The 23593-nt window shown below is 48.0% G+C and overlaps 1 protein-coding gene and 1 long non-coding RNA gene across 2 annotated transcripts in view; one reads left to right on the top strand and one right to left on the bottom strand.

Annotated features, from left to right (window-relative positions):
- Positions 1–23593, top strand: part of DGLUCY (D-glutamate cyclase) — a 73486-nt gene that overhangs the window by 38823 nt on the left and 11070 nt on the right. Inside the window, 7 exon segments of the mRNA XM_040478015.1 lie at positions 248–446; positions 3559–3706; positions 4853–4975; positions 8175–8378; positions 14683–14943; positions 18607–18706; positions 22945–23097. Coding sequence (XP_040333949.1) covers positions 248–446; positions 3559–3706; positions 4853–4975; positions 8175–8378; positions 14683–14943; positions 18607–18706; positions 22945–23097 — 1188 coding nt within the window.
- On the bottom strand, positions 194–3203 carry LOC121032194 (uncharacterized). Its single transcript, XR_005791142.1, has 2 exons — positions 2531–3203; positions 194–476 (listed from the first exon to the last, which is right to left on the bottom strand). It is a non-coding gene; the product is annotated as an uncharacterized LOC121032194 (long non-coding RNA).

A 23593-nucleotide genomic window follows, 5' to 3' on the forward strand; every position in this document is an offset into this window, starting at 1 on the left:
AAGCGTCCGACTTCAGCCAGGTCACGATCTCGCGGTCTGGGAGTTCGAGCCCCGCGTCGGGCTCTGGGCTGATGGCTCAGAGCCTGGAGCCTGTTTCCGATCTGTGTCTCCCTCTCTCTCTGCCCCTCCCCCGTTCATGCTCTGTCTCTCTCTGTCCCAAAAATAAATAAACGTTGAAAAAAAAAATTAAAAAAAAAATGCACGGTCAGGGGCCATCTTGATTCTGGAACTATGAGCTTCCCCCCAGGACAGGGTGTCCCTAGTTCCGGAAGTACGAGTTTGTTGCCCACAGAGGCAGCCTGACCTCATTGGAGGAGTACTTGGAGCAGCTGAGGGACATGGTGACCTTCCTCCCGGACTGCAGGTCCTCCCTGGAAGCAGCCTTGGAGAAGGTGGGGCTCCCCAGAAGAGACTCCGTAGGGCATGGTCACGTGGGTGCGTACGAGGTAGGACACAATCTCCAAGGGCAGAATGACCTGAAAATGTGCATCACCTTGTATTTTCCTGTGGTGGGGAGAAAATGCACTCAGGAGGTCAGAGACTAAAGTGACCTCAGCTCAGCCACTCTCTTGCTGTGCAAGCCGACAAGCGGTTAACCTCTCTGAGCTTGTCCCCTCATCTGGAAAACGGAATGTCCAGCCTCCCTCGTGCCCACCTCTGGGATTGCTGTGAGCTCCCAGGGTGGCCTTAAGTGTGCAAGTCAAGCCCTTATAGACATTGTGGCCACCGTGTAAACCAAACCTGTCTGGAATTTGTCTGGCTCCTTTAACTTAGAGCATCTCAGTGAGCTTTTTGAAAATCCTCCTTGGCTCAAACTTCCCGGCATCGGGCAGAATGTGCCTGGCCAGGTAAATGCCCCGGGGATTTGTGGCAGGGCCTTGGCCAGCCTGTTGGCTGCCGGGTTATGTTTCTGTCAGGAGAGCTGGGTTCTGTTCTTGGCCAGCGGTGGCCCCTGGGGGTCGCCTCTGCTGGGACGTGGCCGCTGCTAGGGGTCACCTCCCTGCTGTGTCTCTGAAGTTCCATTCCAGCCACTGCTTGTCAAGGCAGGAGAACCAGATTCCCTCATTCCCCTGACCCCCCTCCAGGACATCGTGTGAATCAGCCCACGTCAGCAGCTGGTCAGCCGGCATCAACGGCCGGCTGCAGGGTCCTCTATGGAGGACTTGGACTGCAGATTTTGTCTTGGGCTTCCGGACGTTTATTGAAACTCGCCTGGTTTGGGCTCCTGCCAGAGAGGCCCGAGCTGCCTCCGATGAGAAACAATTTTCATGAGTGAAGCATGTGCCTGAGCAGTTTTCTTAAAGGTAGGGAAGGGCGGAGACAGAAGTACAGTCACTGGCAGGGGCCCTGGGGCAGAGGTGGCCCCCAAACACACCGCCCTTGGCAGCGGCTACATCATGGGCAGTCTGTCATTGAGATGAGGAAACTGAGGCCTGGAGAGAGAAAAGGACTCGCCCATATCCCAAAGCCAGACCGTACCCTAGGACTCCTGGCTCCCGTTTATGAAATGTCACTAGTAGAAGTGTGACGATTAAGGGATGCTTTGCACAGCATGTTCATCACTGCCATGGTCAGGGGATGCCATGGTTTTCTCATGACAGCTCACTTACCAAATAGCCTTCTGTTCAGTACGGTTGCCTCTGGCCCTTGGCTCCTGGGAGATACGGCCAGGCAGCCATATTGGATTCAGGTGGGGCCCTGAGGGGCAGCCTCGGGGAGCACTGCCTGTCCCCTGTGAAAGTCCCTGACGCGTGTCCCTTCCCCAGTGCTGTGATTCAGACACCAACCGGGCAGGCACGCCAAGGTTTCATCCTGTGGCCACCAGGGACTGCCAGGGAGGAAAACTTGTCCCTTCTTCCCTTCTAGGCCCTTTGGCTGGTCTAACACTTAGATCGACAGGAGGTGGATTAACAGGAGAAAACTAAATTTAATGTCATACCTACAGGAGCCCCAAATATGTGAGGCTCAAAGAAGTGACCAAAACAGATAGCTTTTACACCTTTCAGACAAAGAAACAATGAATTTGTGAAGAATTGGTAAGACAAGTTTGAGCTCGGGGTAGTAAATTCACAAGGAAGTCACAAGGTTTGTTTACACAGCCCTCTTGGCCTTGATTTCCCATCTCTGGAGATAAAGATGCCTTCTACCCTCTTGGTACGGGGAGGGTCCCTTCACGTGGGAGGATTATTTCCTGCTTTTCAGCGGGGGGGGCTGGAAAGGGGTGTAGAGTGTTTTTCTTGCACTGGCGGTTTCTCAAGTAACTTTAATTCAAAACAATCCGTATGCCAAACTGGTGTATTTTGGGGTGGCATTTTCCCCCCTCAGTGCCAACAGCAAGCCCTTTGGGCAGCAGCCACGTCCCAGTGGATCATCATCCTGGCCACATCCTAAATCATTCATAAGCCCCACGGCAGCTTATGAAACCATTCAGACCACAAACACCGCCACCAGTAAAAGTCACACAGGTCATTCTAAGGCAGGAGGAGTGAGGCAGGGCTCAGTGGGGTCCCCATCCCCAGTGTGGACTCACGAGGCAAAGCAGATCCCAATGCCTCCTGAGAGATCCCTTGTCCTTGGAACCCTCTGCCGCTGACTGTCTTAGAGGTCTTCACCTGCGGTCCACGGACCCCTAGAGGTCTGTGGAGAAAATTCAGAGGACCCATGAAATTGGATGGGGAAAAAATTACATCTTTATTTTTATAGCTTCAGACTGAAACTGAGCATTTCCTTTGATTATGAACTCAGACAAGGAACTACAGTTGTATCAGCAGACCCTGTGATTTTGTGGCTGCCCAGAGAACTGCCAGATAGTTTCATGTCTCATGGCCAGTCTGATAGCACAAAAATATCCTGTATGTTGATCACTACACCAAAATTATAATGGTAGGTCTGCCGTCTTGTTCCCCAAGCTGTTAATGAAGGATACATATCGCTGCATCACATTTTTTCATAATTTGATCACTGCATGTGCAATATAATTGGTTGGCTTTGTAAACCTGTGCGTTTCTTTTCCTGTAGTTAAAAACATTGCTTTAAGTGGGGGTCTGCAGCTGCTCCAAGCTACCAGAGCATCCACAGCACATACAAGGTTCTCTGTTTTAGACCAATAAATACCAGCAGGCTTTCTCATTTCTATGTCACATAAAAGTACAAGCAACATGGGGCACCTGGGTGGCTCAGTTGGTTGGTTGAGCGTCTCTCCAACTCTTGATTTTGGTTCAGGTCATGATTACACAGTGTTGCGGGTTCAAGCCCCCCATCTGGCTCTGCGTGGGTAGAGAGGAGCCTGCTTGGGATTCTCTCTCTCCCTCTCTCTCTCTGCCTCTCCCCTGCTGGCACTGTCTCTGTCACTAAATAATAATATAATATAATATAATATAATATAATATAATATAATATATTAAATCAGTCTTAAAAACAAACAAAAAGTAGAAGCTATAATTTTATAATAGCTGCTTGGATCCCCTCTTTCATTCAGCTGCTTTGAACTCCTGGTGTTCAGGCTTTCCATCTGTGTTAATTCTGTTTTTCAACTTGTTTTCCTTGATTTCTTTTCAGACGACAGCGCCTTGTGCCACCATTGCTGGCTTTTGCTGCCACCTGGTGGTCACAATGCGGCCCATCCCCAAGAACAAGCTGGAAGGGCTGGCGCGGGCCAGTTGCTCCCCAGGGAATAAGGGACATCCCATTCATGTCGGCGACCCGGGTGAGTGTCCACTCTCATTCAGTATTCTGACAGCCACCCCTGAACTTCAGCACGAGAAGACGGGAACCTGCTATGTTCCCGAACTCCCCCGGCTTGTCCTCATCTTCCCAGGGGTCCTGGGCGTCCTGGATGAGGATCAGACTCCCGCAGCAGCTTTCGGGCTGGGTTTACAGAGGTCCCTCAGGTTTAAAGGTGTTGCCCTTGGCAGAATAGTCAGCCTCACCCATCATCTCCCATGAACTTAAGGTGAACCTGAAGGGTCGGGGGAAGCAGGTGGTAGAGAGTGACAGCACAGCTATGTGTCCCGGGACTTGAGCTGAGAGCAACCTCTAATCCAGGCTGTTGGTCAGCAGTGTATTTAGCAGGGGAAGGCTTTGTTCCAAATGTTCACTTCAACTGATCCCCAGGGTATTAACTCAGTCTGAGAGTGAGTGAGCAGATCCAAGAGTGGCAGCTGTCCAGGCCTCTTTGTGGTTCTCAGAGGACCTGGTGAGAACCTGGGATTGGGTCTTGGGTGAGAGTCAAAGCTCAGTGTAACTGAATTTGCTCAGCTGTGTAAAACGAACCAATCAGACAAAACCTGCTTTCTCTAAAGATGCAATCAACAGTGGGGCCACCTTTCTCTTAGAAAGATGATCTCAGGACCCCCCCAAAGCAAAGTGCATTGATGAACCATTGAATTGTCTTCTCATCGGTGGGCCTGGGTTGGCCCAACACATCCATCTTTGCTGTCCTCATGAGCCTTCTGATGCCAGACCATCAGTAGGGGTGCTGTTGGTGGTTAAGCAACAGAGTTTAGGTCTGCGTTATGTGACTGAGCTTGTACCAAGATAAATGTGGGCTCACAAATGCTGGCTTGGTTAGCAACCTGCACAAGGTGCTGGGCTAAGTGCACCCAAGGCTCCTCCAGCAATCAAACCAGGGGTTTGAGGTGTTCAGAAACTGTGCAACTCAGAATGTGCCAGAAGTTAGCAAGCGCCCTGGGTTGTTAAAGTCCCAATTCCTTTTCTCCAGTACCATCGACAGCAATCCTAGGACCAGAGTTTGTCTGGGAGAAAGAAGCATAAACCACTCAATGTGTGTCAACTTGGATGGGACCTACCAGGGCAGGATCCGATGGACTTCATTTTCTTTTTCCATTTGCAGAATGGTTGGGAATCAAAGATCTTTCTAGACCTGACTATGGGGAGCCTGTGGTGTGTCAGCCGGGGGACGTCCCAGTGTTCTGACCTTCTCCAATGACCAGCCTCGAAGCTGTCAGCAGCTGCAGTGTGTCTGGGCTTATGGGGCACAATCACCATGACCCACGATGGAAACCAGTGGGGCTGTAGTTCTTGAAAGCATAGACTCACAGTGCAGTGATTTAAGAAATAGAGTCATAATGGGCGCCTGGGTGACTCAGTTGAGTGTCCGACTTCGGCTCAGGTCACAATCTCACAGTTTGTGAGTCCGAGTGCTGCATTCGAGCCCTGCTCACGCTGACAGCGCAGAGGCGGCTTTGGATCCTCTGTCCCCCCTTCCCTCTGCCCTTCCCCCCACTCATGCTCTCTCAAAAATAAATAAACATTAAAAACAAAAAAGAAACAGAGTCACAAAACAGAACACAAAGCATACAGATCTCACTGGCTTCCTTCTTCCCTTCCCAGGGCTGGGTCTCACCAGCAGCTCATCTCTCAGCCCAAGGATGCTTTGATTAAAATATTTCTCACTGCAGAGGGCTCCCAGCCCATTGTGATAGAAAGACCAATATTTAGCTTGACTCTCTGAGACATTTTGAAGGTGGGTGGGGCTTGTGAAAACAAGAGCAAAGACAAAAGCACAGCTAAACACACCATTCCACGTGGTGTTGGCAAGGTGCAGCGGGCCCCCCTCAGCTTCAGTTCTGCCTCGGGAGGTTTGTTACCCACAGTCAACTGCAGTCAAGAAGCAGATGATCCTCCTTCCGACGAATCGTCAGAAGGTCAGTAGTGGCCTCCCACTCCATCACAATGCCTGCGGTCGCTCACCTCGCTTCATTCAGCTCTCACGCAGGCACGTTATCACCTCACGTGGTCACAAGAGGAAGGGTGTGTACAGTACCGGAAGGTATTTTTAGAAAGGGAGACCACATTCACATAACTTTTATTATAGTATATTGTTATAATTGCTCTATTATTAGCCTTCTTAATCCTACTGTGCCTAATTTATAAACTAAACTTTATCATAGGGATGTACATATAGGGAAAAACATAGTCTGTAGGGTTCGGTGCTATCCGCGGTTTCCTGTCCACGGAGGGTCTTGGAACAGATCTTCATCCGGCAGGACCTCCGTATTTGAAAGTGATGCATATACAGTCAGTTTATTTTTCCCCAAGAGTAGGATGCTATTACAACGAAGCGACACACGAGGGCGCCCTAACTAGCTCACAGTAAGGTAGGGATGTGATAAAACATTAACTATTGCAGTCTATTTCATAGACACTGGAAAATTCTAGCCAGGTGAGCCACACTCACACTACAATCCATAGAATTTAGTGTTACTTTAATTGATTTTGAAATCATTCATATAAGTTTAGCTATCAGAATGGCCTCATGACAGGGGAAGATTAATATGGTGATGAGATCCGTGGAATTCTATTATCTAACATTAAATGTATTAGGCACCTGCTATGTACCAGGCATAGACCCAGATCTTGGGGATAAAATGCTGCATGAGACAAGATGCAGTTCTCAGGGAGTGTGTGGTCATTTCTGAGTGTGTGTGTGCTCAACTGTGTTCACACATCCACACACGTGCAGTAAATATTGTCTAGCACGGTGGCCTCACGCCTCTCTGCCACCAGCCACAGGGGACGCCCTGTTCTGCAGCAAACTCCAGCCCATTAGCTCTGGCTGGAAATAGCATTTCTGACTGTAAATGAGACCAAGTGACGTCATTGGCTTAGGGATGACCTTGAATATTTCTGACTTACAAAAGTCATGCTCAAACTTCAACATTCAAACTTCTCTCGGTGATAGCCACACACCTCACAGCTGGTGGGGAAAAACCCTGTGTCATCTTCTGAGCTGACTGTTCTGATGTGTACCTGGCATTAGAGTGATCAGTTTTAGATGCTGTCTAAAGTGATTACATTCATCAAAATCCTTAGTCCTTGCCTGTCTAAAAATTAAGTTAGAATGCTTTCTGCAGTTATCAGTAGGTTTTCCTTCTGAAGTGTTGACTAACTTTGGACTTTTGTTAAATCTGAAAAAAACATGACTGTTTTCCGTGAAATTCAAAACATTTGTGCGTTGAGACACTCGAATTCTGAGATAAGTAAACAATGGTCCCTCATCTCTGGGAGCACATAGCTGAGTAGGAGTGGAAGCACTCTAGGATAATAATGACAGTGAAGAAAGCAGAAGACGGAAATGAAGGACAGGAGGTATTAAGCACCTAAATGAGCCAGGCACAAAAGCATAGGACGAGTAAGATACTGTGCCTGATTCAGTGAGGCAAACCATCACTTATTGAAGGTTTACTCTGAACCACTTTGAGAAAACACTTTTATGTGCATTTTCCAGTTCTGACAACAACTATCTGAAGCATTATCATTATGATACAGTTGAAGAAACGTGTTTAGAGAAGATAAAGTCTCATCTCCAACTCTGTTTGGCACACTAAAGCCAGTTCTTTATAACTATACTAGAGTGCCCAGGATTCACATTGCCCAGGAGTTAGTGTGGGAGAGGTGTGTTGTTTTGTTTGTGTTTTGTTTTGAGGGAGGGAGGGTGCAAGAGAGAAGGTGTGAGTGGGAGAGTGGCAGAGGGAGAGAGAGAGAATCTTTTTTAAAAAATATTTTTAAAGTTTATGTATTTATATTGAGAGAGAGAGGATGCAAGCAGGGGAGGGGCAGAAAGAGAGAGACTCTTAAGTAGGCTCCACGATCAGCACGGAGTCCAAGGTGGGGCTCAATACCGCCACCCTGGGATCATAACCTGAGCTGAAATCAAGAGCCAGACACTCAACGGACTGAACCCTTTTTTTTGGAAGTGGGGGGGAGTTTTTAAAGAACAAAGTTAGCATATACCAAATCAAAATAAAAGTCCTATGGGAAAAATGGGAGGTATGTTCAGAGAGAGCTATTTATTAGCAAAGTACAGAAAGATGGCTTCATGCATTGTAAGAGTTCAGTAAGTACTTTCGGATACCTGTGGGATTAAATTGACGGAAATTCCTAGAGCCCTATCTGTAGCTATGGCTGTGCCTCTCTTCTCCCTTCTTCCATACCCAACTCATCTTCACTTTCCTAAAAATTGGAGGCACTTGTTTGAGTGGGACTTGATTTAGCCATAAGACAGTTTTTTCTGACTTGGTGCAAGAAGCCGTGAAGCACTGTTGGCAGAGTTGATGCATGGTGCCATCTTGCCCTTCCGACAGTGGGCTAGATGAGAATGAACTGAGTCTAATGAAGTGAGTGCATTCAGGCCCTCTTGTTGTGTGTTTTAGAGACCCCGCTGGCTTTCACCAGTGCACTGGGTTGCACAGTCATGACCAACCTGAAGAATACAGAGGCTCCACCCAGTTGTCTTACCCCTGAGGGAATTCCTGAGGTCCATCACATTTCCCAAAATCCTTTGCCCTACAGCATCGCATCGGCTTCAGCTGTTCAGAAGATTAGAGAACTAGAGACTATAATTGTCATAGACCCAGGTAAGAAACAAAGTGTTCACAACTTAATGACTTGGAGAAATTCATCACCGAAGTAATGGTCAGTGAAAAAGGCAGCATGCAAAGTACATGCATCTATAGTACGAATTTTTTATGAAAAGAAGAATTTATTCCTCTTTATTTAACTAGCACTATCAAAGAGAAGAAGTTGCTGTTTTACCAAGAAAGTAGGCATAGGCTTGGGGCACCTGGGTGGCTCAGTCGATTAAGCGTCCAACTTTGGCTGAGGTCATGATCTCACGATTCGTGAGTTCAAGCCCCACATCGGGCTCTGTGCTGACAGCTCGGACCCTGGAGCCTGCTTCAAATTCTGTATCTCCCTCTCTCTCTGACCCTACCCTGCTCTCTCTCTCTCTCTCTCTCTCTCTCTGTCTCAAAACTAAATAAATATTTAAAAAAATTTAGGGGCACCTGGGTGGCTCAGTCGGTTAAGCATCTGACTTTGGCTCAGATTGATCTCATCGTTTGTGAGTTCAAGCCCCATATCGGGCACTGTGCTGACAGCTCAGAGCCTGGAACCTACTTCAGATTCTGTGTCTCCCTCTCTCTCTGACCCTCTCCTGCTCACACTCTGTGTCTCTCTCTCTCTCAAAAATAAATAAACATTAAAAAATTGAAAAAAAATTTAAACAGATATTCAGAATCCAAACTCTTTTTTTTTTCCAAACTCTTTAAAAAGTTACTTGAGAGTCATTAAGATACTTGTTTGAGTCGTCTTTCCCCTCCACCCCCACCTACATATACAAGGGTCAGCTGCCTAAATTCCCTTCTTGCCTCTACTGAGCATTCCCACAGTGTGATTTATTTTATTTTATTTTATTTTATTTTAGAGAGAGACAGAGCATGAACGGGGGAGGGTCAGAGAGAGGGAGACACAGAATCCGAAACAGGCTCCAGGCTCCGAGCTGTCAGCACAGAGCCTGACGCGGGGCTTGAACTCACAGACTGCGAGATCGTGACCTGAGCCGAAGTCAGCCGCTCAACCGACTGAGCCACCCAGGAGCCCCAATTTTATTTTATTTTTTTAACGTTTATTTATTTTTGAGACAGAGAGAGACACAGCATGAACCGGTGAGGGTCAGAGAGAGGGAGACACAGAATCTGAAACAGGCTCCAGGCTCTGAGCTGTCAGCACAGAGCCCAACGCGGGGCTCCAACTCATGGACCGTGAGATCATGACCTGAGCCGAAGTCGGCCGCTTAACCGACTGAGCCACCCAGGCGCCCCCACAGTGTGATTTTTTAAAAAATGTTTATACTGTGTATGAATCCCCCAAAAATGCACCAAAATTCTAATGTTGATGATCTCTGGGTAGTTCGACTATGAAATTTTGGGGTTTTTATTTATGTTTTTTTTCCCCAAAATTGTCAACACTAAAGATAAGAGGGACTTTGGAAGGTGAGCTTATTAATTGGGCACATTGCCAGCAGGACTCAGTTGGGACCGGGTAGGTAAGAAAAGAGGGAGTATGGTTCCTAGTCAACTGGCACCATTTAAACAAGTCACCCCTGGGTTTCAGTGTCCCTAATCCCATCTTTTTGTGCCATTGCCCTGAGGTTGGGTGCAGAATAGGCTGTGCTGGGCAACAGAGGTGGGGGCGGGGGGCTGGGTTGCCACTCACTTGCAGATGCTGGTAGGGCAGGACCCTGCAAGAGACAGCCTCGCAAGAGTTTGGAAGCAACATGTATATTGTATATTGAGTCTCAGAGAAAGGACATTCCTTCTATGGCTTGTGACCTGCTGGCTTTCTAGACATGAGATCCACTAGGGGTCTTCTGGTTGCAGGTAGGAGGAGGTTGGCTGTAAGCCAGTCGAGGGGCTTTTTCTCTTTCCCTTGCAGCACCATTTGTTAAGAGCCAATGTCTAATTTTTAAACATACGGCCAGCAGAGGGCGCTGATGTGCATAGAAATTCCATCAATTTGCTAGCTAGTGCTCCCCAGAGAATTAAGGTGCAGCCTTCCCAGCTGCTCTCCCCGTATGTTAAAAGCTTTGACACATTTCAGGGCGCCTGGGTGGCTCAGTTGATTAAGCCATTAAGCGTGATCTCATGGTTTGTGGGTTTGAGCGCTACATCCAGCTCTGTGCTGACAGTGTGAATCCTGCTTGGGATTCTCTCTCCTCCTCTCTGCCCCTCCTCTGTGTTCTCTCTTTTTCTCTCAAAATAAATAAATTTTTTTAAAAATTTAAAAGCTTTGACACATTTCGTCTTATTGAATTCTTCCAGTGACCCTACGAGACAGCTATTATTAACTTTAACAGATGAGGAAACTGAGGCATATAAGGTTAAGAAACTTGCCCAAGTCCACCTAGCTAGCAGATGGTCGGGGCAGATATTGAATCCACGCTAACAGACTCCAAAGCCCACGATCAACAAATGTTGGATAAATTGGAATCTGAGTTTAAGTCGTATATCATGGTCCCACTGGGCCAGTTAAAACAGTGCTCTGGTCTCTCATGGCTCACACCCCATTTCTTCTGCACCTTCTCATGGGCTGTAATTCTAGACTTGGGAGCTCTTTGCACTTTGAATGTCTGGCAAAGGCATATAGTGGTCTCCCTGCTGGCCCATCTGATCCCTGTTTCCTAAGCAGATACCTGGATTGATGGTGGTGGGGCCCCTGTGGAGAGCAGAGGGGTAAGGTCAGCCTGCAGACATCGACCCTCCTGGCCAAAGTCCCAGCACCTAGACAGAGCTGATGACAGTAACATCAGTACAGAGAGCAGCAGCTGGGCAGAGTCATAGAGCAGCCAGCCAGGGTGCCTTTTTATGTTAAATAATACTGTGGCCAAGAATCAAATAGTTCCAGGACCAGTAACCAGCCTTAAAAATGTCTGATCTCAGGGTGCCTGGGTGGCTCAGTCAGTTGAGTGTCTGACTATTGATTTCGGCTCAGGTCATGGTCCCAGGGCTGTAGGATTGAGTCCAATGTTGGACTTCTCGCGAAGCATGGAGCCTACTTAAGATTCTCTCACTCTCTCCCTCTGCCCCTCTCCCCAGCTCATGCTCTCTCTTTCTCTCTAAAATTAAAAAGAAAAAAAAAAAAAGTCTTCTCTCTCCCCTGGGTTTGGGATCAAAGGTCTACAGTAGCAAAATTTCCTTCAAAACCACAGGGCATAGCTTTTTGATTTTTTGTATGTCTGTTAGGTTGTTCGTTCATTCATTCATTCATTCATTGGTTCTGCAAAGAGTATGGTTTCTTTTACATATAAACCCACAGTAAATTTGAGATCTATACCTATCACAGGTGCACCTTTAAGGACATATGCATATACGGAGTTGAATGCTTATGGCTATATATATATAGAGAGAGAGAGAGAGAGAGAGAGCACCTCCTACATAGTTGATCTCCTGGGTGGATTTTTTTTTTTTTAATTTCTGCAATACTTTCTCCCTCACAAACATTCTTATCCAGGCTATATCTCTTCCACTCAGCACAAGGGTCATAAGGGAAGATGAATTATTAACTCTGCCATTAGCTCAGATAAAAAAGTAAGTAGGAAGCAAATTTACTGTAGACCCAGCACACCCTAACTTACTAAGAATGACCTAGGAGGCCATCCACAAAGCCCCCCTTCGGTGCTTAGTCAGACTGTGTCAAGGTTTGAAGCATGAGGGTTGGGGGAAAGGCAGATTCATGACTGTCCGGATGTGCCAATATGGTCTGTTAAGGAACATCTTTAATCCCCAAGAACAATAGATGCTTTTGATTCCTACTATATTACATAAGCAGATACAAGATTAATGGTGGTATACTGAGCATTACTCACTATTAGAGCCACTCAGTCATTTTTGAGACGACGTTGGCTTGCATTTGAGGTGCCTGGAGAATATGAAAGAACACAGGGTTCATAGTGACGATGCTTCTCTCATAATAAAATCATCGCAAATGATGAAATCATACACTGCTCTAAATTTGACAAAGTTCTCTCTCTCTCCTCCTCTCACTTTTGTTATCACATCCTATGAAATAGGTTACATTCCGATTTCTTTCTTTGAAAATGTTCTTCTTTCCTTCCACCAACAGCAGTTCATACTCGTTGGAGAAGTATCAGACAATAATGAACGTAAACAGGCAGTAAAGATGACCAGAATCGGGGCACCTGGGTGGCTCAGTCGGTTTGTGAGATCGAGCCCCCCGACTCAGGCTCTGTGCTGACAGTGCAGAGCCTGCTTGGGGTTCTCTCTCTCCCTCTCTCTCTCTGCCCCTTCTCTGCTCTCTCTCTCTCTCTCAAAAGAAATAAATAAACATTAAAAAAATTACCAAAATCTCATCCCAATTAACCATTATCAGCCGTTCAATATTTGCCCTTAAAGTCTTTTACTTCAGTCTTAAACCTGTAAGACTGAAGAAATATATATAAAGAATATATATATATATATATATAGAAAGAATATATATATAGAAAGAATATATATAGAAAGAATATATATATTCTTTCTATATATGTAAACAAATTGTAAATATATTTTTCCTTTTATTTTGCAAACATCCTTCCATGTCATTAGCTTTCTACAACATCCTTTCTAATGTTTGCCTAGAATTCCATTTGAGGAATGTGCCACCATTTATATTATTATCCTGTCACTTGGCACCACAAACAAGGCTGTGATGAACGCCTTCTGACTATGTGTGTGGACCCGCCCACAATCACTTTATGAGGGTAAATTCCTACCCGTGAATTGCTGGTGCCACTAGAATGTGCCAATCTAAGGTCAAAGTGCCCTCCAGACAAATGTTCAGTTGGCGCTCCTACCGGAGGTATGTGAAGGGCCCTTTCCCTGCACCTGGACCCCCCCATGCTCCACTAGGAAACTGAGGTCCAGAGCAATCCAGGGATGAGGCCAAGGTCACACAGCTACCATGTTCCGACACCTGGGCTTGAATATAAGTTTCTGGATTCTAAGTCTGGAACTGTCCCCCCACAACAGAAAGCCCAACCCTGTGTCCCTTCATGTTCTCCAGGCAGCTCAAGGCCGAGCTGACCTCCTCTGGCTGCGTCCCTCAGCCCACCTCTCGTTTCAGCCACAGCTTGTGGGGGAAGTTCTGAGCCACATCCTGCCTTCACAGGGTGCAGATATGATCTGGGGTGCCCTGAATACGGACAGGGTCATGATGAAATGTGACAGGCCCTGGGAGGCTGTGCTGCCCAGTTGGGACCAGGTTGACAGTCACCAGTAGGCATCACAGCAGATGCCGTTGGCGCCCCACCTGTCTCCCCTGCCCCCAGGGGTTCACCTGCTGCTGCAGTGGGGGGTTCCCAATGGGACAGCTCACCCACTTAGGCTCACAACTCTCTGTCCTCCACCTGAGCATGTCCTTGTACCTCCAGACCCAGCACAGCAGGCACAGCCCCAGGTGATGGGGAGTTCATGTCCTGATGGGTAACCTGCACCCAGCAGGGGACAGGGGCAGGTGCCTCAATGCCCAGTCTCCCTGTCCTCTAGCAGGACAGTCCTGAGGTGTGTACCCCACGGTTTCCTAGAGCATCTCCAGCGGGATCAGGCCCCAGCTGCCTTTGGGGTTGATTTGCTCACTCACGCATTCTTTAGCGGCTTTTCTCCCTTTTTTCACACTTCTTCCATCTTCGGACTTCATGTTCCTGGGCTCACCTCCCACTGAAATCCCTGCCCCCAAGTCCATGTCTCAGGGCCTTCTTCTGGTGACTCCCCGACGAGGGCAGCCCCATTGCCTCTCCTCCTTTGACGTTCTTGTACGAGTTAGGATTTGCGAAGAGCACGATAATAAATTGACCCCAAGATGCTTTCCTCAAATACAGTACAAGTGTGTGGCTCTCACGCAACTGTCCAGGGCAGGCCTTCCCAGGTGAGTGTTCATGTTCAGCAGGAAGGGGGACCTGCCCCCACCAGAAGCTCTGCCATCACACCCCGTGACCCCCAGCAGGCGCTGGTTGTCGCACCCCAACACCCGAGAAGGGGGGTAGGCAAGGAGGTGTGTGGCAGGCCCAGAGGGGGTGCACATGACTTCCATTCACATTCCCTTTGACCCTCTCCGAATGCTGCAGAGAGAACCCAGTCCTGTGCCCTCCCCCTCCCCCACCCCCACTAACTGGAATTGCTGCTGGGCAGAGGTGGACCGGCTACCCTTTGTGAGAGGGGACAGAGGAGAAGGCATTCCAGGGAACGACCAGCCGTCTCTGCCACACCCCTCAAATCCACGTGAGAAACAAAAGGAAATCAAAAACCAAACCGCTGTTTGCCTAAGTTTCGACTCGAAACACAATGACGTTGTTTTATGATTTTTTTTTTTTCCAAATAATTTTAGGCCACCGGAGGATCGGGCACCTGCTCTGTAAAGGTGAGCTGCTGAGGGCCTCCCTGTCACTGTCCCACGCCCACTCGGTGCTCGTCACCGCCGGCTTCCCCACTCACTTCAACCATGAGCCCCCAGAAGAGACAGACGGCCCATCAGGAGCCATTGCTCTGGCCGCCTGCCTACAGGCCTTGGAGAAGGAAGCCTCCGTGATCGTTGACCTGAGAGCTTCGGGTTTGTTCAAGAAACCTGTGGAAGATGCCGTTGAGCAAGGTGAGCAGCGAGATGAGGGCAGTCCATTTCCCCAAGGGGACCTCCGCGGGCAGAGGGTGGGGGTCAGCGTGCGTGGAACTCCTGCCCAGCACCCAGCACAGGGCTGTGCACTGGGCAGGGGCGTTTGTCGTAAAGCTCAGAACAACTCTCTGGTATAAGCAGCATTATATCCGCGTTTTATGGATGAAGAGGCTGAGCCTCTGAGAAGTCCAGGTGATTTCCCCGGATGGGAATGGTGAGCTGGGGTTTGAACCCCGGTCCTTCAGGCTCCAGGTCCCAAGGTCCCACTGTGCACCTGCTCCCCTCCCTACAAGAGCCCTGGTGACCTGCAGAGGACTCAGCAACCCTGGCCAGCCCTGGACCCCCGCCCCCCAGTCAGAGGCGGGATAGTCAAGAACAGAGTGGCCGAAGGGCTCAGGTGGCAGAGTCCCTCCCGGGGCCGCATGGGTGGGGATGCCCCATGCTGCACAGGTTCCCAGAGCACCCAGGTGGCACGAGAGCTGCAAACAGCGCTGGGGTGAGGCTGTGCTGCTGACGTCTGTGCACCACGATCGGCCTGGGGGGCACTGTGAGCAAGTCTCTTCACCTGTCCTCCCTTCCACAGGTGGTGTTTGGGCATCAGCTGGGAGCCTGGTGCTCTACCCTGCTTCCCATTGCCTACCTCTCTGTGTTCTTTAGAGACACATTTTTTTCCCTTTAGCCTCTAAAAAGGGCTTCAGTGAAGCTCTTCGTGAAGATGAAAAAATTCTGGAGAGGGATGGTGGGGTGCTCGTCAAACAACGTTGCGAATGTATTCGATGCCGGGCAAATGCACACGTAGAAATGGCCAAGAGAGTAAACTTCACATTATGTATTTTACCAAAATCACAACGTTTTAAAAGTTTTTAAAAGAGTGCAGGTTGGAGCCTCGGGGTGAGAAATCTATTAGCCACACAAATGGAGAAGTCAAGTAGACAGATCTACGAGTCAAGGTCAGGAGAGCAGTCTGGGCTGGAAAGATATATCGGAGAGCAGTTGGCATATTGATGGTCTTTTAAGTCCAGACACAGGGTGAGATCACCGAGGGAATATGAGACGGAGAAAAGGGCCCAGGATTGCCCCCCTGGGACGCTCCCCAGGGAGAGGCTGAGGAGAAGAGGGGGAGCCAGCAGGGAGATGGAGAAGGGAGTAGCTGCCCTGAGGACACAGGAAAACTTACCGACTGTGTTGTCAACACGGAGAAGGGACGGGCCGCGGTGGCAGCCACCGCCAACAGGCTGGCAGTCTTTTTTCCATCTGACAGCCGGGTCCGGTATTTTTAGCCGCGCGCGTTCCCAGAAGCAGGTCTGCTCTCTGCTCACCTGCTCGCTGGCTCCAACTCCGGCGGCACAAGAGCTCAGAACTGGGGCTCGCTCAGCCGGGCGGGTTAGCAGGTGGAATCTACTGTGTTAGGTTGTGCAGAAATTTCATTACATGTGGACGAGGAAAGCAAAAGAGATTTGGCCCTTTTGATGAAAACTATTTCGGTTCTTTTTATAACCAAAGGCTGCACATGTTTAAAGAAGAAAGAGCTTAGTCATTTCTTCCCTGTCTTGAGCGTAAATGGACCAAACTGATAAATTGGTTCTTCGTAGCTCAGGTGCAGGTTCTCATCTTGCCCTGACATTCCTTTGCAGGGGCTCTTTCTGTGTGCCCCCCTCTTGGAGGTATGTTATGTGCCCTGCCCTGTTTGGCCCCTGGTACTCCTTCTTACGGGAATCCTGTATCCTTGATCCAACGTCAAGAAAGTAAGAAACCACCAGCCTTAACTTAGCACCTACTATGCACCGGCCTCCCCCAGCTCAGTGCTTGGCACATATCCTATCACTGCATCCACAGCACTCCTGGGGGCAGGGAGCATGATTAACCCCATTTGCAGAGGAGGAAACCACAACTAAGGGAATTTCTGTGACTTGTCCAAGGTCACACAGCTAGGAATGTAGCTTCCCACCCAGGGGTGTTTTAGTCAGTCTTCGTCCCGGGCCACCAGGCTGCTCCTCACAGCACAGAAAGGAGCTGGATCTTTCAGCCTGCTGTGACCACCCCCCGCACCCCCCTCCCTGCCCGTTCCCTGGCCTGCCCCATGTAGAATGTGCTCAGTGAGTTTCCCTTAGTGGACTGACTGCCCTCCTCTTGTCTTTCCCCCTCAGACATGGGGTGGGGCTGGAGAGAGAGGTTGGAGGGAGGCCCTTTAGGGTCTCTGACAATTATTCTGGCCCCTCCACCCACTGTGGCAGTTCCCAAAGGGCTTGGGGCAACAACACGGTGAAGCTGGGCCATCCCGAATCCACATTTGTTATATAAGCACATGGTCGTAACATAGACCTTACCTGGGCTGGGTTTATGTGAGGGGTGTGAGGGGCTGATGACGGAGATTATGACACCCCCTCTGGTCCACAGAGCAGTCTGGGGGGTCCTGCAGAACCCGTGGGACCATGAGCGCTGGGTCCGATCCCTGTCGCAGGCCCTCTGTTAGGCGTCTCAAGCTCTGCAGGGAGACCTCATCCTGGGCCAGTGAAGGCGCATGGATTCCACCCCAAACTGCTGTGAGGTCTTAGTTAAAGAAAATCAAGTCAATTTTATTTTTATGTATTTATTTTTTTAAGATTGAACTAGTTTCAATCTATCCCAAGAAGGAGACTATTTTTTTTTTAATGTTTACTTATTTTTTGAGATTCAGAGAGAGACAGAGCTCGAGCCGGGGAGAGGCAGAGAAAGAAAGAGACACAGAATCTGATGCAGGCTCTAGGCTCTGAGCTGTCAGCACAGAGCCTGAAGCGGGGCTAGAACTCACGAAACCATGAGATCACGACCAGAGCAGAAACCAAGGGTCAGATGCTTAACCGACTGAGCCACCAGCTGCCCCAAGTCAGTTTTATTTTAATTTGGAATTTGTGTGTGCTTCCCATGTATTCTACAATAATATGTATTATTATTGTAATTAGAAAAGGTGCCTTTTTTGAGAGTCAAACTCCCTTTTGGAAATCACTTTACTATCAGTAGCTAACTCCAGGCCCAGACTCTGGAACCTCTCTTCTGTTGTTCTCGAACTTCCCCAAGGGTGTGCAGGGTGGGGAGGGTGGGGACCAGATGAGAACTTAGGGTGGAAACTGAGGTCATGACACTGACCTCCATGTTCAGCTTTGCCTAAGTTATTTAGCATCTCTGAGCCTCAGTTTCCCTCTTCTGTAAAATGGGATTCATAATGGTTCTTATCACATAGAATTGTTGTGCCAGTTAAATGAAAGCATGCATGTCACATACTTAGTGGAGAGCTGCCTCCCTGTCACCTGGGCACCTAAATATGTCCTCAGCGCTCACAAGGACAGTGAGCCAGAATAGGCCTCCGATCACATGGTGTTATGGACATCTACATGCAGCCTGTTTGCTAGCCCACAATATTGGTGCCACTAGCCCAGTTCCACTCAGGGCCACACACTCCACAAGCCCTGGGGTTTACTCACGACTAAAAGGAAGCAAGTATTTTTGCATCCAGGTCTTGGCTTTCCTAACAAAGTATTCTACAGGTAGGTGCTGCTCACCCATGATGATGATCCTCTCCAAAGAAGCTTTTGAAAAGCCAACGTGAATTTCCAAAATGCAGCACTAGGGCTGATGCGTCCACCCTCTGCCTTTACTTTCAAGGGGTCCTGAAGACACAGATCCCCATATTAACTCTCCAAGGTGAATCAGCGGGAGCTGCTCAGGCATTTCTCTGCAAAGATGGGGACCCCAAGTCACCCAGGTATGTATGTCACCTCCCAGTGTGAGTGGTGGTGGTGGAAAAGCCCACACGCTATTAACTTTGACAACTCCAGAGAGGACAGAACCTCAGGGTTCTGATGGGCCAGGCTGGAGGGTCTCAAGCTGTACTGGGGGCTTCGCAGAGGGTCTCTGGGAGTGGCAGTTCCCTGAGAGATGGCATGTCTTCTCTGTAGAGGGAGACAATAGGACAATTATAAAAAACAAAACCTTAACAGTTTCTCAAACTGGGTCATGACCCATCAGAGGGCAGTGAATCATTCCAGTGGGGGTAACCAGCACCTTCGGAAGGTGAAACAGAAATAGAAATACCATTGTATGTTTTAAGTCATCATGTTAAGTACTGTCATGAAACTTTATGCAAGTGTGTGTGCCTTTTTAATGTTTATTTTTGAGAGACAGAGACAGAGTGTGAGTGGGGGAGGGGCAGAGAGAGAGGGAGACACAGAATCCGAAGCAGGTTCCAGGCTCTGAACTGTCAGCATAGAGCATGACACGGGTCTCGAACTCACAAACTGTGAGATCATGACCTGAGCCAAAGTCAGACACTTAACTGACTGAGTCACCCAGGTGCCCCCAAGTATGTGTATTTTTTTTACTGTGTGTTATGATCAAACATTTTGAAAAATATTTTTATTGTAGGTAGGGATGAATTTCAGATCTTATAATTTTTAATACCGTGTTCTGCAAACGTTTTTGACAAAAGTAATACATACTACATTTTGCATTGCAAAACAGTACACACGTATGCACACACAACTAGAACAGAAGATTCAAAAAACAGTATTTTCTGACATTTTCTATTCCAGTCTGTTCTATTTTGTTCTTCGGTGTTCTATTTTACTTTTCTGGAAATGCTGACGTGGCCTAATTTATTTCACAACCCACTAATGAGTGTCCCATTAGAACTTAAAAACACTGACTTAATAGGCCTAGAGGGCATAGCTTTACTGCCCGTCACAGCAGAATTTGGTGATCATAATGACAACCCTGAGTCACCAATGAAAAGTTCAATCATGGAGCTGATATGCTATTTAAAGCTGCAAGAACATGTATGGTTCATATTAGAGATGTTTCTATTCTGCAAACAGTTGGCATATAAACAAAGCTCCGAAACTCCGGGAACATTCTCTTGTGTGGGATCCCCGATGGCAGTTAACACAGGTGCTGCTCTGCTGAGTGGAGAGAGGTAGAGAGAGGGTTCTGCTCTGTTTGGAGAAGATGCATTAACTCTTTCCAGGGAGCAGGCTTCCCAGGAGTGGATTACTTCCCACTGTAGCTAAATGGACCCTGCAGGCCTAGAAAAAAAAAAAAAAATCAATCCACCTTCATGAGGTGTATAACTGAATTCTCCTGGGGGGAAGATCCAGAAATGGTGTTCTCCCTGCAGAACAGAGAATGTATTAATCTCATTTGGAGGTCTTGTTGTAAACAGCTTTTTCAACGACATTGATACAGATCTAGAGGAAATTCAGGGTCAAAGCTCTTTCCTCTAGGGGCGCCTGGGTGGCTCAGTCAGTTAAGCGTCCAACCCTTGGTTTCAACTCAAGTCATGATGTCACGGTTCGTGGGTTTGAGCCCTGCATCAGGCTCCACACTGACAGCGCAGAGACCTCTTGGGATTCTCTGTCTCCCTCTCTCTCTCTCTCTGCCCTTTCCTGCTCACTCACTCTGCCTCTCTCTCAAAATAAATAAATAAACTTAAAAAAAAAAAAAGCTCCTTCCTTTTGTTGATTCTGCTTCTCAGTGGTTGCCTTTTTCTGCCGTGGACATGTAGCCTCAGGATTACATTCCAAAACCTACCCGGTGACCTATTCATCCAGGCATATATGATGTCACCACATTATGCACAACCAGAGGGCACAGACCAGGCATAAAGATTTTGTTTTTTAAAAACATGTACAGGGGCACCTGGGTGGCTCAGTCGGTTAAGCGTCCGACTTCGGCTCAGGTCATGATCTCACAGACTGTGAGTTCAAGCCCCACATCGGGCTCTGTGCTGACACCTCAGAGCCTGGAGCCTGCTTCAGATTCTGTGTCTCCCTCTCTCTGCCCTTTCCCTGCTCTCTCTCTGTCTCTGTCTCTCAAAAATAAATAAACATAAAAAAATTGTTTTAATAAAATAGAATAAATAAAAACATGTACAGAAAAAGCATTCAGAGCTTAGTGTTTTTTTTTTTTTTTACTGTAGCAAAATATACATAACATAAATGTTGCCACTTTAACCATTTTAAGTGTGCAGTTCAGTGGCATTAAGGTGTATTCGCATTGTCATGTGTCCATCTCCAGGACCTTTTCATCTCCCAAACGGCAATGCTGTCCCCATTAAACAGTGACTTTCCATCCTCCACCCCGACCCCAACCCCTGACCCCAACCCTTCTACTTCCTGTCTCTATGAATCAACTGCTCTAGTACCTCATAAAGGTGAGATCCTACAGTATTCGTTCTTCTGTGATTGGCTGATTTCGGTCGGCAAATTATCCACAAGTTTCATCCATGTTGTAGCACATGTCAGAATTTCCGTCCTTTTTGAGGACGCACCACTTTTGGTTCTTTTTGCTCGTCTGTCAGTGGGCACTGGGCTGCTTCTACCGTTCGCTTGGTGGGAACACCACTGTCGTGAGCAAGGATGTGCAATATCTCTTGGAGACCCCCCTGTCCATTCTTTTGTGGAATTTCTGGTTCGCGTGGTGATTCTATTTTACGTGTTTTGAGCAACCACCACACAGTTTCCCACAGCAAAGATTTTTAAAATTTTTTAACGTCTACTTATTTTTGAGAGAGGGAGAGAGACAGAGCATGAGCGGCGGAGGGGCGGAAAGAGAGGAAGACACAGAATCCGAAGCAGGCTCCAGACTCTGAGCTGTCAGCACAGAGCCCGATGTGGGCTCGAACTCACAGACCACGAGATCATGACCCAAGCTGAAGCCAATGCTTAACCACCTAGCTACCTGTAGCAAAGATTTTAAAGAACTCCATCATGGGAGGATTTGCAGAAATAAAGAAGTGTGATTTTCATGTTTTTAAATTGGATAATCAAGACAGTATTTTCCCGAGGTGGGTGGGGGATAGGCTATATGGCGGTGGGCATTAAGGAGGACGCTTGTGATGAGCACTGGGCATTGTAGATCAGTGATGAGTCACTGCATTCTACTCCTGAAACCAATATTGCACTGTCTGTTAACTAACTAGAATTTAAATAAAAACTTAAAAATAGTGGAGAAAAAAAGATAATATTCCTCCTAATAGTGATAACATCCACAACTACTACCACTTACCGTGCACTGAGTGGGTGCAGGGCCCTCTGCTAAGCACCTCTTGTGCATTTTCTCCACTATATTGTTGAAGCCTCTTTCAAACCCGGGGAAGTAGATATTGCAGGCACAGTGTCCAAAAATGAGGCCGAGGGAGGCTGCTTTCAGCCCTGTATGAGACAGGTCCCCTTGTCAGGTCATCCGAGGTAGCAAATGTGGGTCAGAGAGGTTAAGCACTTGGCCAAGGCCAGGAGTGGGAGGGTCTGGACTCAGAGCCTACACCATCTGATTCCATAGCCCACAAGCTTACCGCTGCTCCCTGTGCCTCTTATCTAATCTCCGTCTTGTATTAGATTCATTTGTCTTCCATTTCAACTCTTTTTTAAGTCTGTTTGTGTTCGTAAACTGAACAAGAACCTAGAAGAAGCCAGAAGTGGGCCAGGAGCAGCCAACGCTCCAACCCCTGGGTGCTGGTGCCCACTGGCTAGTGGAGATGGGGCAGGGCATCAGCAGTGTCAAACACGTGACCCTGACCGTTGGCCTTCTCAATCTCACAGCCTCTGACTCTAATGAACCGCTAGAGATTCTGATGAGATTTTTAGTGATCTAATCGAGGGGCACCTGGGTGTCTCAGTCAGTTAAGCATCTGACTCTTGGTTTCGGCTCAGGTCATAATCTCACGGTTCCTGAGTTCCAGGCCCGAGTCTGGCTCTATGCTGACAGTGCAGAGCCTGCTTGGGATTTTCTCTCTCTGCCCCTCCCTCCTCTCAAAATAAACAAATAAACTTTAAAAAAAATGATCTGATCAACTAGCCCCCAGCACAGGCCGTGGCACACATAAATGTTGAGTCAAATTCTGCAGGAATGAAGGAATCAAAGAGAGCACAAGGGTCCTTCACACAAACACATGACCCAACAAGTCAGCCACACCCTCCATAAAGCCCCTATGCCCTTGCTTCCTGGCAGATTCGACCATCTGGTGGCAATTGAGTGCACAGGAAGGGCCGCCAATGGTAATTGCTATAATGCGAGGAAGATGAGCATCAGGCACTGGGTTGACCCCACTGATGATCTTTTGCTGGCAGCACAGAAGATTCCTGGAATCTCAGCTACTGGTAAGTCGGGAGCACAGAGAATTCAACAAGAGCGTGTCTGCACTAAATGCCTTTTTAGTTGACTATTGAACAGGTGACATGAAGGAGTTCTATGGGGTCCATAGTTTTTCTACTCCAGAGCTGTTCTTTGTTTATTGTGATCTGTGTAGACAATAACAACATTATCACTTAGAAATCCAACATTCCCACAGCAAGAAAGGAAAATGATGCTTTAGCATATTCTATTCCCCCAACTCTAAAATATTAAAACTAATAGTAAAATAGGGGCACCTGGCTGGCTCAGTCAGTTAAGCATCCGACTCTGGGTTTCGGCTCAGGCCATGATCTATGGTTTTGGGGGTTAGAGCCCCGTGTCAGGCTGTGTGTGGCAGTGTGGAGTCTGCTTGGGATTCTCTGTCTCCTTCTCTCTCTGTCCCCTCCCCCACTCACACTGTCTCTTTCTTTCTCAAAATGAATAAACTTGGGGCGCCTGGGTGGCGCAGTCGGTTAAGCGTCCGACT

This window comes from Herpailurus yagouaroundi, unplaced genomic scaffold, assembly GCF_014898765.1.
Source record: "Herpailurus yagouaroundi ecotype Mexico unplaced genomic scaffold, PumYag 141, whole genome shotgun sequence".
NCBI lineage: Eukaryota > Metazoa > Chordata > Mammalia > Carnivora > Felidae > Herpailurus > Herpailurus yagouaroundi.